The 12,943-nt window shown below is 37.7% G+C and overlaps 1 protein-coding gene across 5 annotated transcripts in view; it reads left to right on the plus strand.

The window, feature by feature from the left end:
* RELN (reelin) overlaps positions 1-12,943 on the plus strand; it is a 697,060-nt gene that overhangs the window by 414,201 nt on the left and 269,916 nt on the right. For all 5 annotated transcript variants that reach the window (XM_079932058.1, XM_079932060.1, XM_079932059.1 and 2 more), the window contains 2 exons: positions 9,145-9,177; positions 11,845-11,923. In XM_079932058.1, the coding sequence (XP_079788184.1) occupies positions 9,145-9,177; positions 11,845-11,923 (112 nt within the window). The remainder of the gene's footprint in view (positions 1-9,144; positions 9,178-11,844; positions 11,924-12,943) is intronic.

The raw sequence follows: 12,943 nt of genomic DNA on the forward strand, positions 1-12,943 counted from the left end.
TCTTGTCTTCTTTACATAGCCCATGAAACGTTAGTGAAATTATATACCTAATATTCAGGTCATTTAATAATACGCTAGCATCTAGGAAAATGTTTGACTAAGCAAAGACCTAGAAAATTCATTATTGATGTAAACCTTTGTATTTTACCAGAACAAATAACCTGGATAGGTCCTACTACAGAATTTGGAGGACAAATAACTTTTTAAAACTTAATTAATTAATTAAAAATTTTTTTGCCTGCATTGGGTCTTTGTCACAGTGTGTGGGCTTTCTCTAGTTGCAGTGAGTGGGGGCTACTCTTTGTTGCGGAACACGGGCTCTAGGCGCACGGGCTTCAATAGTTGCAGCACGTGGGCTCAGTAGTTGTGGCTCACAGGCTCTAGGGTGCGCAGGCTTCAGTAGTTGTGGTGCGCAGGCTCAGTAGTTGTGGCACATGGGCTTAGTTGCTCCTCAGCATGTGTGATCTTCCCAGACCAGGGATCGAACCCATGTCCCCTGCATTGGCAGGCAGATTCATAACCACTGCGCCACCAGGGAAGTCCCCAAATAACTTTTAAGTGGCTCCATCACAAACACTGAAAGGAATCTGGAAAAATAAATTGTTAGTGCACAGTTATGAGTGATTTTGACTCTTAAGAACATTTGTTACCTATTTAGTATGAAAGGACTGTATTATGCTTAAAACATTAAAAGTGGGCTTCCCTGGTGGTGCAGTGGTTGAGAGTCATGGGTTGAGTGGTTGAGTGGTTGAACCATGCAGTGGTTGAGGGCATGGGTTCATGCCCCAGTCCGGGAAGATCCCACATGCCGCAGAGTGGCTGGGCCCATGAGCCATGGCCGCTGAACCTGCGCGTCCGGAGCCTGTGCTCCGCAACGGGAGAAGCCACAACAGTGAGAGGCCTGCATACCTCAAAAAAAAAAAAAAAAACATTAAAAGTTTCCCCACTTTTTTTCTTGTTTACCTGCTTTCAGGAGATATTTGACTAATGATATTACATAGATCCTCCTTTTTTAATACTTTCCTGGGAAAATTGCTACCAATTTGTGTTGATAATTTTAAAGTTTTAAAGGTGTTTGGCTTTTTCAACTAAAACCAAGTCAGAGTATGCCATGCTTTCATTGCTAATGCTTTGCTGGAAACATGCTTTTAAAAAACATGGAGGTTTTAGTGAGATTGCCATCATGATTCTTACATTCTGTTGGCTTGCTTTTACTTTATTTTTTTAAGCAAAGTATAATCTTCATTTTAACTTGCCTGTTTAGCATTTCATATTATATCTGTGGTTTTGACTAAGTTGATTCATTTTGATGACATTGGCATACTCCTTAAGTTATCAAGATACAACTTAAGTTCAATTTCCAATTTAGTCTGGTTACTTGAAGTTGTCAAGCTTTACAAAGGACATAGTTTTTACATTTTTGTGGATTTCAGTGACATTAACTTGTGGGTAAAGATTACAAAGATGTGCTAATATTTTGAATGAGATCTAGAGTTCTTTGAAACATGAATCTATTTATTCTTTATGTTATGTCGTCTGTTAACATAGATGTTGTCATCTTGCCTAGGATTAGTAAAAATAAATAGATATTCAGAATTATGAGTTGGATATATTTATCCATTGCCAATACTCATGGAGCTCCTTGGAGTGATCAGTGAAATCCAACTGCAAGATATGGTATCCCATGATCATTGTACTTTAATTCTAAAACACCACTGAAAGTTTCGCCTCTAACTGTTGCATTGTTTATGAGAGTTTACAAGTTATTGGTAGAAACTTCATATTAATCTGAATTGCCCCAACATTTATGGGAAGGTAAATGATTTCATAACTAACCAATGGTTTGTGTAAACCAAAATGAAATCCTGGTATTTTTCTCAGAAGTGAATTTTTTCTATAGTGTAGGATGTACAACTGATCGTTTTTGTGAATCTAGAAATATCCAGATTTGTTAACAGCTCGGTGTTAAAATAAAAAGTGAGTGCCTCACAGTGTAAAGTTCTGTCCAGCCTTTATATATAGTCTTATGGGTCTCACCAGTGAAGCTAAATCAGGACCATATTATGAAACTTCCCCTCAGTCACCTCTCTGGGTACAGAACCACTCCAAACTATCTTCCCCTCTCTCCAGTTCCATCCCCTCTGACAACTACCAGGGCCCTCACTGCCAGTGCATCCTCCCTTGTGTCTATCTGTGGTCATCATCTGACCTGGTCTTCTTATCACAATGCAGAGACACCTGGAAGAAACCTTTACTTCTGTTAAATGTGTGTTGTATCCTATTTTCTCTAAATACAAAGCCTACTTCTTTAGGAACATTTTTTGTTGTCTCTCATCCTTAGAAACTATGCAGCAACTTTCCACTAGCCATCAATTTTACATTTGGTAGTGTATATACGTCAGTGCTATGCTCTCACTTCATCCCAGCTTCCCCTTCCCCATCCCTGTGCCCTCAAGTCTGTTCTCTACGTCTACGTCTTTATTCCTGCCCTGCCATTAGGTTCATCCGTACTGCTTTTTTTTTTTTTTTTTTCGGTACGCGGACCTCTCACTGTTGTGGCCTCTCCCGTTGCGGAGCACAGGCTCCGGACGCGCAGGCTCAGCAGCCATGGCTCACGGACCCAGCCGCTCCGCGGCATGTGGGATCCTCCCGGACCGGGGCACAAACCCGTGTCCCCTGCATCGGCAGGCGGACTCCCAACCACTGCGCCAGCAGGGAAGCCTTGGTCACCTTATCTTTGATAAAGGAGGCAAAAATATACAATGGAGAAAAGACAACCTCTCCAATAAGTGGTGCTGGAAAAAATGGACAGCTACATGTAAAAGAATGAAATTAGAACACACCCTAATACCATACACAAAAATAAACTAAAAATGGATTAAAGACCTAAATGTAAGGCCAGGCACTATAAAACTCTTAGAGGAAAACATAGGCAGAACACTCTCTGACATAAATCACAACAAGGGATTTGACCCACCTCCTAGAGTAAGGGAAATGAAAACAAAAATAAACAAATGGGACCTAATGAAACTTAAAGGTTTTACATAGCAAGGGAAACCATAAACAAGATGAAAAAACAATCGTCAGAATGGGAGAGAATATTTGCAAATGAAGCAACTGACAAAGGATTAATCTCCAAAATATACAAGCAGCACATGCAGCTCAATATCACAACAACAGACAAACCAGTCCAAATATGGGCAGAAGACCTAAATAGACATTGCACCAAAGAAGACATACAGATGGCCAAGAGGCACATGAAAAGATGCTCCACATCACTAATTATTAGAGAAACACAAAACAAAACTACAATGAGATGTCACCCCACACCAGTCAGAATGGCCATCATCAAAAAATCTACAAACAATATATGCTGGAGAGGGTGTGGAGAAAAGGGAACCCTCCTGTCGTGTTGGTGGGAATGTAAATTGATACAGTCACTATGGAGAACAGTATGGAGGTTCCTTAAAAAACTAAAAATAGAACTACCATATGACCAAGCAATCCCACTACTGGGCATATGCCCTGAAAAAACCATAATTCAAAAGGAGACATGTACCACAATGTTCATTGCAGCACTATTTACAATAGCCAGGACATGGAAGCAACCTAAATGTCCATCAACAGATGACTAGATAAAGAAGATGTGGCACATATATATAATGGAATATTACTCAGCCATAAAAAGGAACAAAATTGAGTTATTTGTAGTGAGGTGGATGGACCTATAGTTTATCATACAGAGTGAAGTAAGTCAGAAAGAGAAAAACAAATACCATATGCTAACGCATATATATGGAATTTTAAAAAGCAGTACGGGGCTTCCCTGGTGGTGCAGTGGTTGAGAGTCCGCCTGCAGATGCGGACTTTCTCCATTTTTCTTTATGATTTCTTCCCTTCTACTAATTTTGGGTTTTTTTGTTCTTCTTTTTCTGGTTGCTTTAGGTGTAACCTTAGGTTGTTTATTTGAGGTTTTTCTTGTTTTTTGAGGTGAGCTTGAATTGCTATGTTCTAAGTTCCCTCTTAGAACTGCTTTTGCTGCATCCCATAGGTTTCGGATCGTCATTTTATCATTGTCATTTGTTTCTAGGTATTTTTTGATTTCCTCTTTGATTTCTTCAGTGATCTCTTGGTTATTTTGCAGCACACTGTTTAGCCTCCACGTATTTGTGTTTTTTACTGTTTTTTCCCTGTAATTGATTTCTAATCTCATAGTGTTGTGGTCAGAAAAGATGCTTGATACGATGTCAATTTTCTTAAATTTTCCAAGGTTTGATTTTTGACCCAAAATGTGATCTATTCTGGAGAACGTTCCATGTGCACTTGAGAAGAAAGTGTATTCTTCACTTTCAGGTGGAATGGCCTAAAAATATCAATTAAGTCTATCTAGTCTATTGTGTCATTTAAAGCTTGTGTTTCCTTCTTTATTTTTTGTCTGGATGATCTGAATATTGGTGTAAGTGGGGTGTTAAAGTCCCCCACTATTATTGTGTTACTGTCGATTTCTCCTTTTATGGCTGTTAGCATTTGCTTTATGTATTGAGGTGCTTCTATGTTGGCTGCATAAATATTTACAATTGTTATGTTTTCTCTTGGATCAGTTCCTTGATCATTAGGTAGTGTCCTTCCTTATCTCTTGTAACAGTCTTTATTTTAAAGTATTTTGTCTGATATTAGTATTGCTACTCCAGCTTTCTTGTTATTTCCATTTGCATGGAATATCTTTTTCCATCCCCTCACCTTCAGTCTGTATGTGTCCCTAGGTCTGAAATGGGTCTCTTGTAGACAGCATATATAAGGGTCTTATTTTTGTATCCATTCAGCCAGTCTGTGTCTTTTGGTTGGTGCATTTAATCCCTTTGCATTCAAGGTGATTATCAATATGTATGTTCCTATTATCATTTTCTTAATTGATTTGGGTTTGTTTTTGTGGGTCTTTTTCTTCTCTTTTGTTTCCTGCTTAGAGAAGTTCCTTTAGCATTTGTTGTAGAGCTGGTTTGGTGGTGCTGAATTCTCATAGTGTTTGCTTGTCTCATAGTTATAGCTTTTGATTTCTCCATCGAATCTGAATGAGATCCTTGCTGGGTAGAATAATCTTGGTTGTAGGTTTTTCCCTTTCATCACTTTAAATATGTCTTGCCACTCCCTTCTGGCTTGCAGAGTTTCTGCTGAAAAATCAGCTGTTAACTTTATGGGGATTAAGACAATGGTTTTTGAAGCTGGCTTTTTATCAGAATCAGCTGAGGAGGTTTTTAAAAATACAAATTCTGAGTTTCCATTCTCAGAGATTCTGATTCAGAGGGTCATTTCTAAATGGCCCCTCCCTGATGATTAGATTGGAGGTGGTTCAGTGAAAGATGCCATGTGCCAAAATTTCGGAACGGGAGATATCAATTTGGGTGGACTCCTTAGATTAAAGTACACTAAAACATAACATTCTGTTTATTGCATCCAGGCCTTAGTCACCAGAGTCATTTAAAGTCAAGTAGGTAATTTAATTGATGCCTCTGCAGACATTTTGTTACACTTATCTACCCATTGTACTGACTAGAAAATATTTCTGATAATTGCCATAAATTTTATACTTAATTTAACTAACTTATTTCCCAGTTTTTTTCAAGTTACACATTTAACAAATATCAGTATTATTTCCTGCCCATCTTAACAATTTATCCCATGAATACAGAGACCCCCTTTGGTAAGGTAGTTAATATTGAACATGGTAAAATACTATGATATCCTAAGAAACACAGCAAACAAAAAAACATCCCTTTGGTCCAAGTCCCTTGTTAGGTGCTACAAAATCTCATTTCTTGTCTTTGCAGTGAACCTTCTTGAAAAAGTAGTTTGTACAGTAGTTGAGAGAGTTGTCACTGAGGCCAAATTCCCTGGGTTCATCTACACACCCTGCTTAACACTGTGCCTTGGTAACAGGATGTTCTCAGTAGATACCAGCTTTATTAGGATTATTTTGGCCTCTCCTTTAACCCTCTTCTCTCTTAAAACTCTCTCTTTTCCTTATATCCATAATGAAATGCCGTCCTTCCTGGTCTCCTTTGCTAGCTCCTGTTCTTTCAGTCCCTGAAATGCACATTTACCTCTTCATATCACTCTTTTTTTTTTTTTTTTTCCCTATGCTCTCTCGGAGTGACATGCTGGTCTGCTTCCATGACTTCACCACCTCCTGCGTGATAATGTTTCCTTAACTGATGAACAGTACAGATCTCCCTCCTAGCTATTGCTTGGAACTGTCCAATAGAAGTATAATGTGAGCCACAGGTGTAATTTTAAATATTCTAGAAGCCCCATTTAAAAAACGAAACCAAAAAAAAAGGTAAATTTAATAATGCAGTTTAATTCACACAGAATATATAAATATTAAGTATTTCAATATAATATAATCAATAAAAAATTGAGATATTTTACAGTTTTGTACTAATTATCTGAAATCTGGTCTGTATTTTACACTTAAAGCACATTTTTTAATTGAAGTATAGTTGATTTACAATGTTGTATTAGTTTCTGGTGTACAACAGTGATTCAGTTCCATATATATATACACACACATACACATATATATACATACACATATATATACACACACACATATATATACATACACACTCTTTTTCAGATTATTTTCCATTATAGGTTATTACAGGATACTGACTATAGTTCTCTGTGCTATACAGTAGGACATTGTTGCTTATCTATTTTATATATGGTAGTGTTATAGCACATCTTAAGTATTGGAATACTTGGTCTGTATTAAGATCTTTTTAAAAATAAATAAACAAATAAATAAATTTATTTATTTATTTATTTATGGTTGTGTTGGGTCCTAATTGCTGCGCGAGGGCTTTCTCTAGTTGCGGCGAGCAGGGGCTACTCTTGGTTGTTGTGTGCGGGCTTCTTATTGTGGTGGCTTCTCTTGTTGCAGAGCACGGCCTCTAGGCATGCGGGCTTCAGTAATTGTGGCAAGTGGGCTCCGTAGTTGTGGCTCACGGGCTCTAGAGCACAGGCTCAGTAGTTGTGGTGCACGGGCTTAGTTGCTCCACGGCATGTGGGATCTTCCTGGACCAGGGCTGGAACCCATGTCCCCTGCATTGGCAGGTGGATTCTTAACCACTGCATCACCAGGGGAGCCCTGTATTAAGATTTTGTAAATTTTACCTTTCAAAACTGGATTGACCTATCAAAGTATTCCATATCTACTTAAAGGTCTTCCAATAACTGAGTCGAATATAAAAAAGTTATTTTCCTTTAATATCCACACCCACCTTGACAAGATTTGTCCATCTTTTTTCAGAAGAGTTAAATAACCTTGGTACAAAAACATGTCAGTTTGAAACCTATGTCTGTTCAAGTAAATTCATTTACTCTTGTGTCAGCCTAGTATTATTAACATGGGATTCACAGGAATATTACATAAGTTGAAAAGCAACTCCCAAATTATCAATATCAACGAGAAATTCTTCAAATACTTTTGGAGTTCTTTTGCAGACAATTTAGAAAATTGTCTATTGCAATTAAAATCTGCATATTGATCATATTAGGAAAATATGTAAAATCATTTATTTGTGTGTTGGAGGTTTCAATTTCAACATGAATTCTCTTAAGTTTTCAACTACCTTGCAAGTAAACTCTTGCTTTCCTTGAGGCTTCAAGTTCAGTTCACACATATGTAGTGTGATATTAGTGAGGGAACGTGCATCCGTGTGCCTTGTTTTGGTCATTGGTTATTGGATAATTGGCAATTATTCCTTTTGTTTCAAAAAAATCTTAGAGTTAACAGTTCAGTGAATCCTTGTAAAACTCCTCATAACCAATAACCTTTGGCATAAAACACAAAATCATTAAATTTTTCTTCTGGGTTTTTTGTTTTTTCTTGATTTCTGTAAACTGGTGATGATTCAGAGCATTTGCATGTGTATTCTAACAACTGTATCTATGACACTTTCCACAGAATCTAGTTCATACAGCTGAGCACAAGTATTTTCAATATATATAATATGTTGGTATGCAGCAGTAAGACAAACATCAGTCTCTAGTTTTAAAATGCTCTTAAGTCTGGATTTTTCATCTAACATAACTGAAGCACTGACCATCGTGATAGAAACTAATTTTTTTTAATATCCAGCTGAAGTTCTTCTTTAATGAATGTAAAAGATTTTAAAATATCTGTCATGATTTCTAATTTTTAGATAGTGAGCTGGCAATATTTCTTCATAGATTTGGAAGTCCTTTGAGGAAAAAACATAGCCAAAGTATTAGTTGGCCAGTGTCCCTTATTTCCTAACTCTTATCAGAGTGCCCCTTTGTAAAATGCATATTTGAACATGCACTCCTTTGCTGATAAATGTTCAGGAGATCATCATGCTTCCATGGTAAAATCCAAATTCCTTAACATTCAATTCCATGATCTTGGCCTCCCTATTTTACCAACTTCACTTTTCCACCCCCTCCTCTTAAACTTCCTTCTAGTCATGCTGAAATTGTTGTAGTTCTTGTGAAAGGCCATTCTCTTTTACCTCTCAATGCCATTTCACTTTCACTCCAGAAAGAAGCATATCTCCCCTCCTTTACCCCCACCTATCTTCCTCCTGCTAGTCTTTCAAAACTCAGCAGCCCCTCCTGACAACCCTCTTCTCCTGGGCAGCCTGGAATTAGTATCCCTCCCTTGTCCCCCTTTTCACCCCAGGACCTCTGAACACTCTCCCATAGCACTTATTACACTATATTGTAGTTGTCTCCACCAGATGGTAATCTCTTTGAAGGCAAGGATGGTGCTTTTTGTCTCTATACCTCACACCCACAACAGCCCATGTCATGTAATGGGTGCTCACATCACATTTATATTGTGTGTTTCAAGGGATACCTGACTAACTTGCATAATAAATAACTGCCCTGTATGTAAGGGGTTCTACTTTTCACTTTGACTTTTAAATATAATGAGTAGTGAGTTGGCCGTCTTATTTTAGGGTGTTAATTGGCATTTTCTTCTTACTCCTCTAAAAAGGTTCTATCTAGCCGTTTAATTTGTTTAGTATGACTAAGTTTTGTAACTGAATTTGTGATTATTTATTAATGGATTTTGCTCTTGTTGCTAATCAATCATCTTTCCCTTCTTCTCTCTCGGTCCAGCTCCAACAGAGGCCAGTATGCACCCGCATCTAGGTAAGTGTTTGAGACCCCGATGTCACTGACCTTAGTACTAGATCTACTTGTTTTAGTCCTCTGCCATGTGAGCAGGTGATACAGAGGTGAGGAAACTCTCTGCCCTCTCTGATTCGCTGATCATTCACTGAAATCAGACTCAGGTCCAGATTATGCTTGAACCCGGGACCTCACCTTATGAGGTGATCCAGCTGCCCAGCTGGGGTTAATGGAGGGACTTTTGAACGTGTTGGTACATTTATCCTTGGGATTCTGTTGAGTGTGATCTTTTGACACAGTGTTCTAATGCTGAAATTTCCCCAGAGCCCCTACCCATCATAAATAGTAGAGCATGGAGGCAATGGGCAAGGAGCTATGAGTATGGAGGAGTTGAGATCATTTCAGGTCTGAGATATGTATTGGGTTGTAAAAAGAGAAATAATTTGGCCATTTCTTCAAAAATTAAAATGAGGTTGTTTAAATAACTAAATGCCTTTTTTAATGGCACCATGTAAAGTTGCCACCTCTCATTTTTCTCATGATCTTTTCATTCTGCCATGTACTTAGTGGGCCATAGTTCTTGAGGCAGGGTGGTATAGTGCTTAATAGCACAGATTTGAAGCCAAACCAACTGGATTTATCTCACTTTCACCACTTGCTAGCAAGGTGATATTGGGCAGGTTATATAACCTCTCTGTGCCTCAGTTTCCTCATCTATAAAATGGAAGTCATAATAGTACCTGCCTCCTATTGTTGTTATGAGGATTAAATGAATCCATATTTGTAAAGTATATAGTCAATGATATAATAATGTTTGTAAAGAAATAAATACATGAACAAATAACCATAGAGGCTTACCCATGCCTTTTAAAAAATATCTCTAGAAAGTAAATAATCTTTAAGAGTTAAATTTCTCATAGGTGACAGTGAAGACTTATTTTAAAAGCAGTTTCCTACACACACTATTTAATAAAAATGAAAAGAAGTCATCCTAGCTGGCTCCAGCTTTTTCAGATGTCTCTCACTGTGGGACTTGCAGATGGGTCAGTATTTGTCTCTTGGGCTTTCTCTTTCAACCTATAAACCCAATTAATTTATTTTTCTCTTTGGAAAATCTGCCTTGAGAAGCTCTACTTTTATGTAATACTACAGCTTGGGGCTCCTCTTCTTTGGCAGATGAACGCAAGCACTTAGAAGCATGCCTTCTAGCAGCCGAGGCAGGCTGGTGACCCGCAGTGGCCCAGCTGAGCCTCGACCAGGTTGGGTATTTGAGAGAGCGGTACCCTGTAGGCATTTCAGGCACTGCATCTAATTGCTCAGAGGAGTCATTAAATCACTCCCACGCACAGAAGACATCACAGTGTTCTCTCCAGTGTAAATCCATATCCTCCCTGTTGTCAGGCCTAAGGCTTCGAGTCTGAACAGCCATTTCTCTCAATACATGCTGATTCACTGGTTTCCCGGACTTTGTTATGTGCTTACCTGCTGGCATACCCGGTATAAAGAGGGCGAGGATGGCTGCAGGTGGCAAAGAGAATTTGGAAGTGTGCTTCCTGATATTTGGAGGTGATTTTAATTACCCAGTGATTTCAGTGAATTATATTCAAGTGAGCCCCCCCAAAAGGGTAAAATGTCACTTTTGAAAAAAATAAAAAATTTTGGTTATGTTTTATTAATCAGATCATATGATTTTAATTTTCCCGAAAAGCATGTGTAAACTAGTCCAAACAAATTTATACAGACCCAGAGAATTTATATTAGCTGAAACAAATTTCCCCAGCAAACCATGGGAATCAGATGAGGAGGTTTTTGAGCACTAAATTCATTTTTTACAACTTGAATAGAAATAATTATCATTCCTCATACAACCTTAATAATGAGCCTACTTACATTGTAGTTGGTCATGAAATTGTTTTTACTTGTCCACCCTCTGTTCAGTGGAAATATCACATACTCTACAGTTTATGAAAACATTCTTTGCTTTTGGCATGACTCGAGTTCTTCTGTAGCTTAAAAATAAGTATTTAATACAATCTCAAGTGTAATGAGAATATATTTAAGACTATGGATGGTTCCCTAGCATTCTTCCTGACTTCTAACATGACTTTATTTGGAAGTTTTACTTATTCATGTAGATAATTTCTCCTGTGCAGCTCTAAGGGGGAAAAATGTTAACAATTTGAAACACATTAAATAAAAAATGAGTGAATATAGGGAATGAGAGAAAGCAAGCCAGGGCAAGAGGGATAGTAGGAAAGAGAAGAGGAAATGGGTTAGTAAATACCAGCAATGTTAGCTGACAATAAATAGTCACAATGTTCTGTTCCCTTCAGTGCTCTAAAATGAGTTAGACACTGACCTTGTTCTGGGTGTGTCGAGCTATGAGGGGCAAGTCTTGGGTGACATCTCCTTGTAGGTTAGTGCTGACCTTGGTCTTCCCACCTCTGCAGCCTGGTGACACCTTGGTAGGGTTCTTTTTGGGGGCTCTGGTTTCCAGACTTCTAAACAACAGAGTTACTTTTTCACTTAGTAGTTTAGGGACAAAGCAAATATAATCATCTGCTCATTTAAAATCCAGTTTTAATTTAAAATACTGTTATTCCTCATAAATGCAGCATGTTGACTCTTTTGCGTAGCTAAATCTATTGTTTAGTATAATCCTTTTCTAAATTTTTGTTCTTCTTTTAGCTGAAATTCATAGCGACAGTATTATCCTACGAGATGACTTTGACTCCTACCACCAAAAGGAATTGAATCCAAACATATGGTAAGTTATACGAACATGCCTCACTTTGGTCTGTATAATGCAAAAAAAATTTTTTTAATTTAAAAAATGATTCTGACTGCATAAAATGAAATTGCTCTTTAGCTCTAAGGTATCAGTGAGAATTGTTCAACTAGGGAACTGGGCTTACTGTCGCCTGCAGAATGTCTATTTCTTTTTTTTTTTTTTCCAATTCAGCATGGTGATTTTATTTTATTTCATTTTTTTAACATCTTTATTGGAATATAATTGCTTTACAATGGTGTGTTAGTTTCTGCTTTATAACAAAGTGTATCAGCTATACATATACATATATCCCCATATCTCCTCCCTCTTGCATCTCCCTCCCACCCTCCCTATCCCACCCCTCTAGGTGGTCACAAAGCACCGAGCTGAAGAATATCTATTTCTTGACTTCTTTAAGAACTGAATCTAGGTGCCCCTCAAAGCCATCGGTGTGATCAGTTTTTTTTTTTTCAGTTGTACAAGTTCTTTACATAGAAAACATTATGCTTTACTATGTCTATTAATTGCATTTTGCCAAACGAAAGAAGGGAAATGGTTTATCTGAAAATGACAGATGATTTGAGTCATACTTCCAAATAGCTTCTATGTTATTGGGTTACCTCATTTATACTCCAGTCTTTCCTTCCAAGACTGTTTAGGGGCAACTCCATGGGATTTTGGAGGGCAAAGAAATAATGAACCAAAATGCATTCATTAGAGACTTGTTGGACACATAAATGGATGCATGAATTTGTTGGCAGTTTGTTGTATTTTTGCTGATTTTGAAGAAATGCAACTATCCACCCAGACCTATAGTCTGCATAATTTGAGAGAATATATGAATGTGGATTTTCTGTGGTGCTAAATGTTTTTGTGTACGTGATTAAGAGTTCAAGATAAATTAGAAACTCTAATGTAATCAAGTTGCAACCAAAATCCAAGCAATACTCAAGACTAGAAAGAGAATAAAACCATTTCATCCTCAAATGTCAGAGTATGATATTCATTTGCTTTTCC

This window comes from Stenella coeruleoalba, assembly GCF_951394435.1.
Source record: "Stenella coeruleoalba genome assembly, chromosome: 9".
In the NCBI taxonomy this organism is placed as follows: Eukaryota; Metazoa; Chordata; class Mammalia; order Artiodactyla; family Delphinidae; genus Stenella; species Stenella coeruleoalba.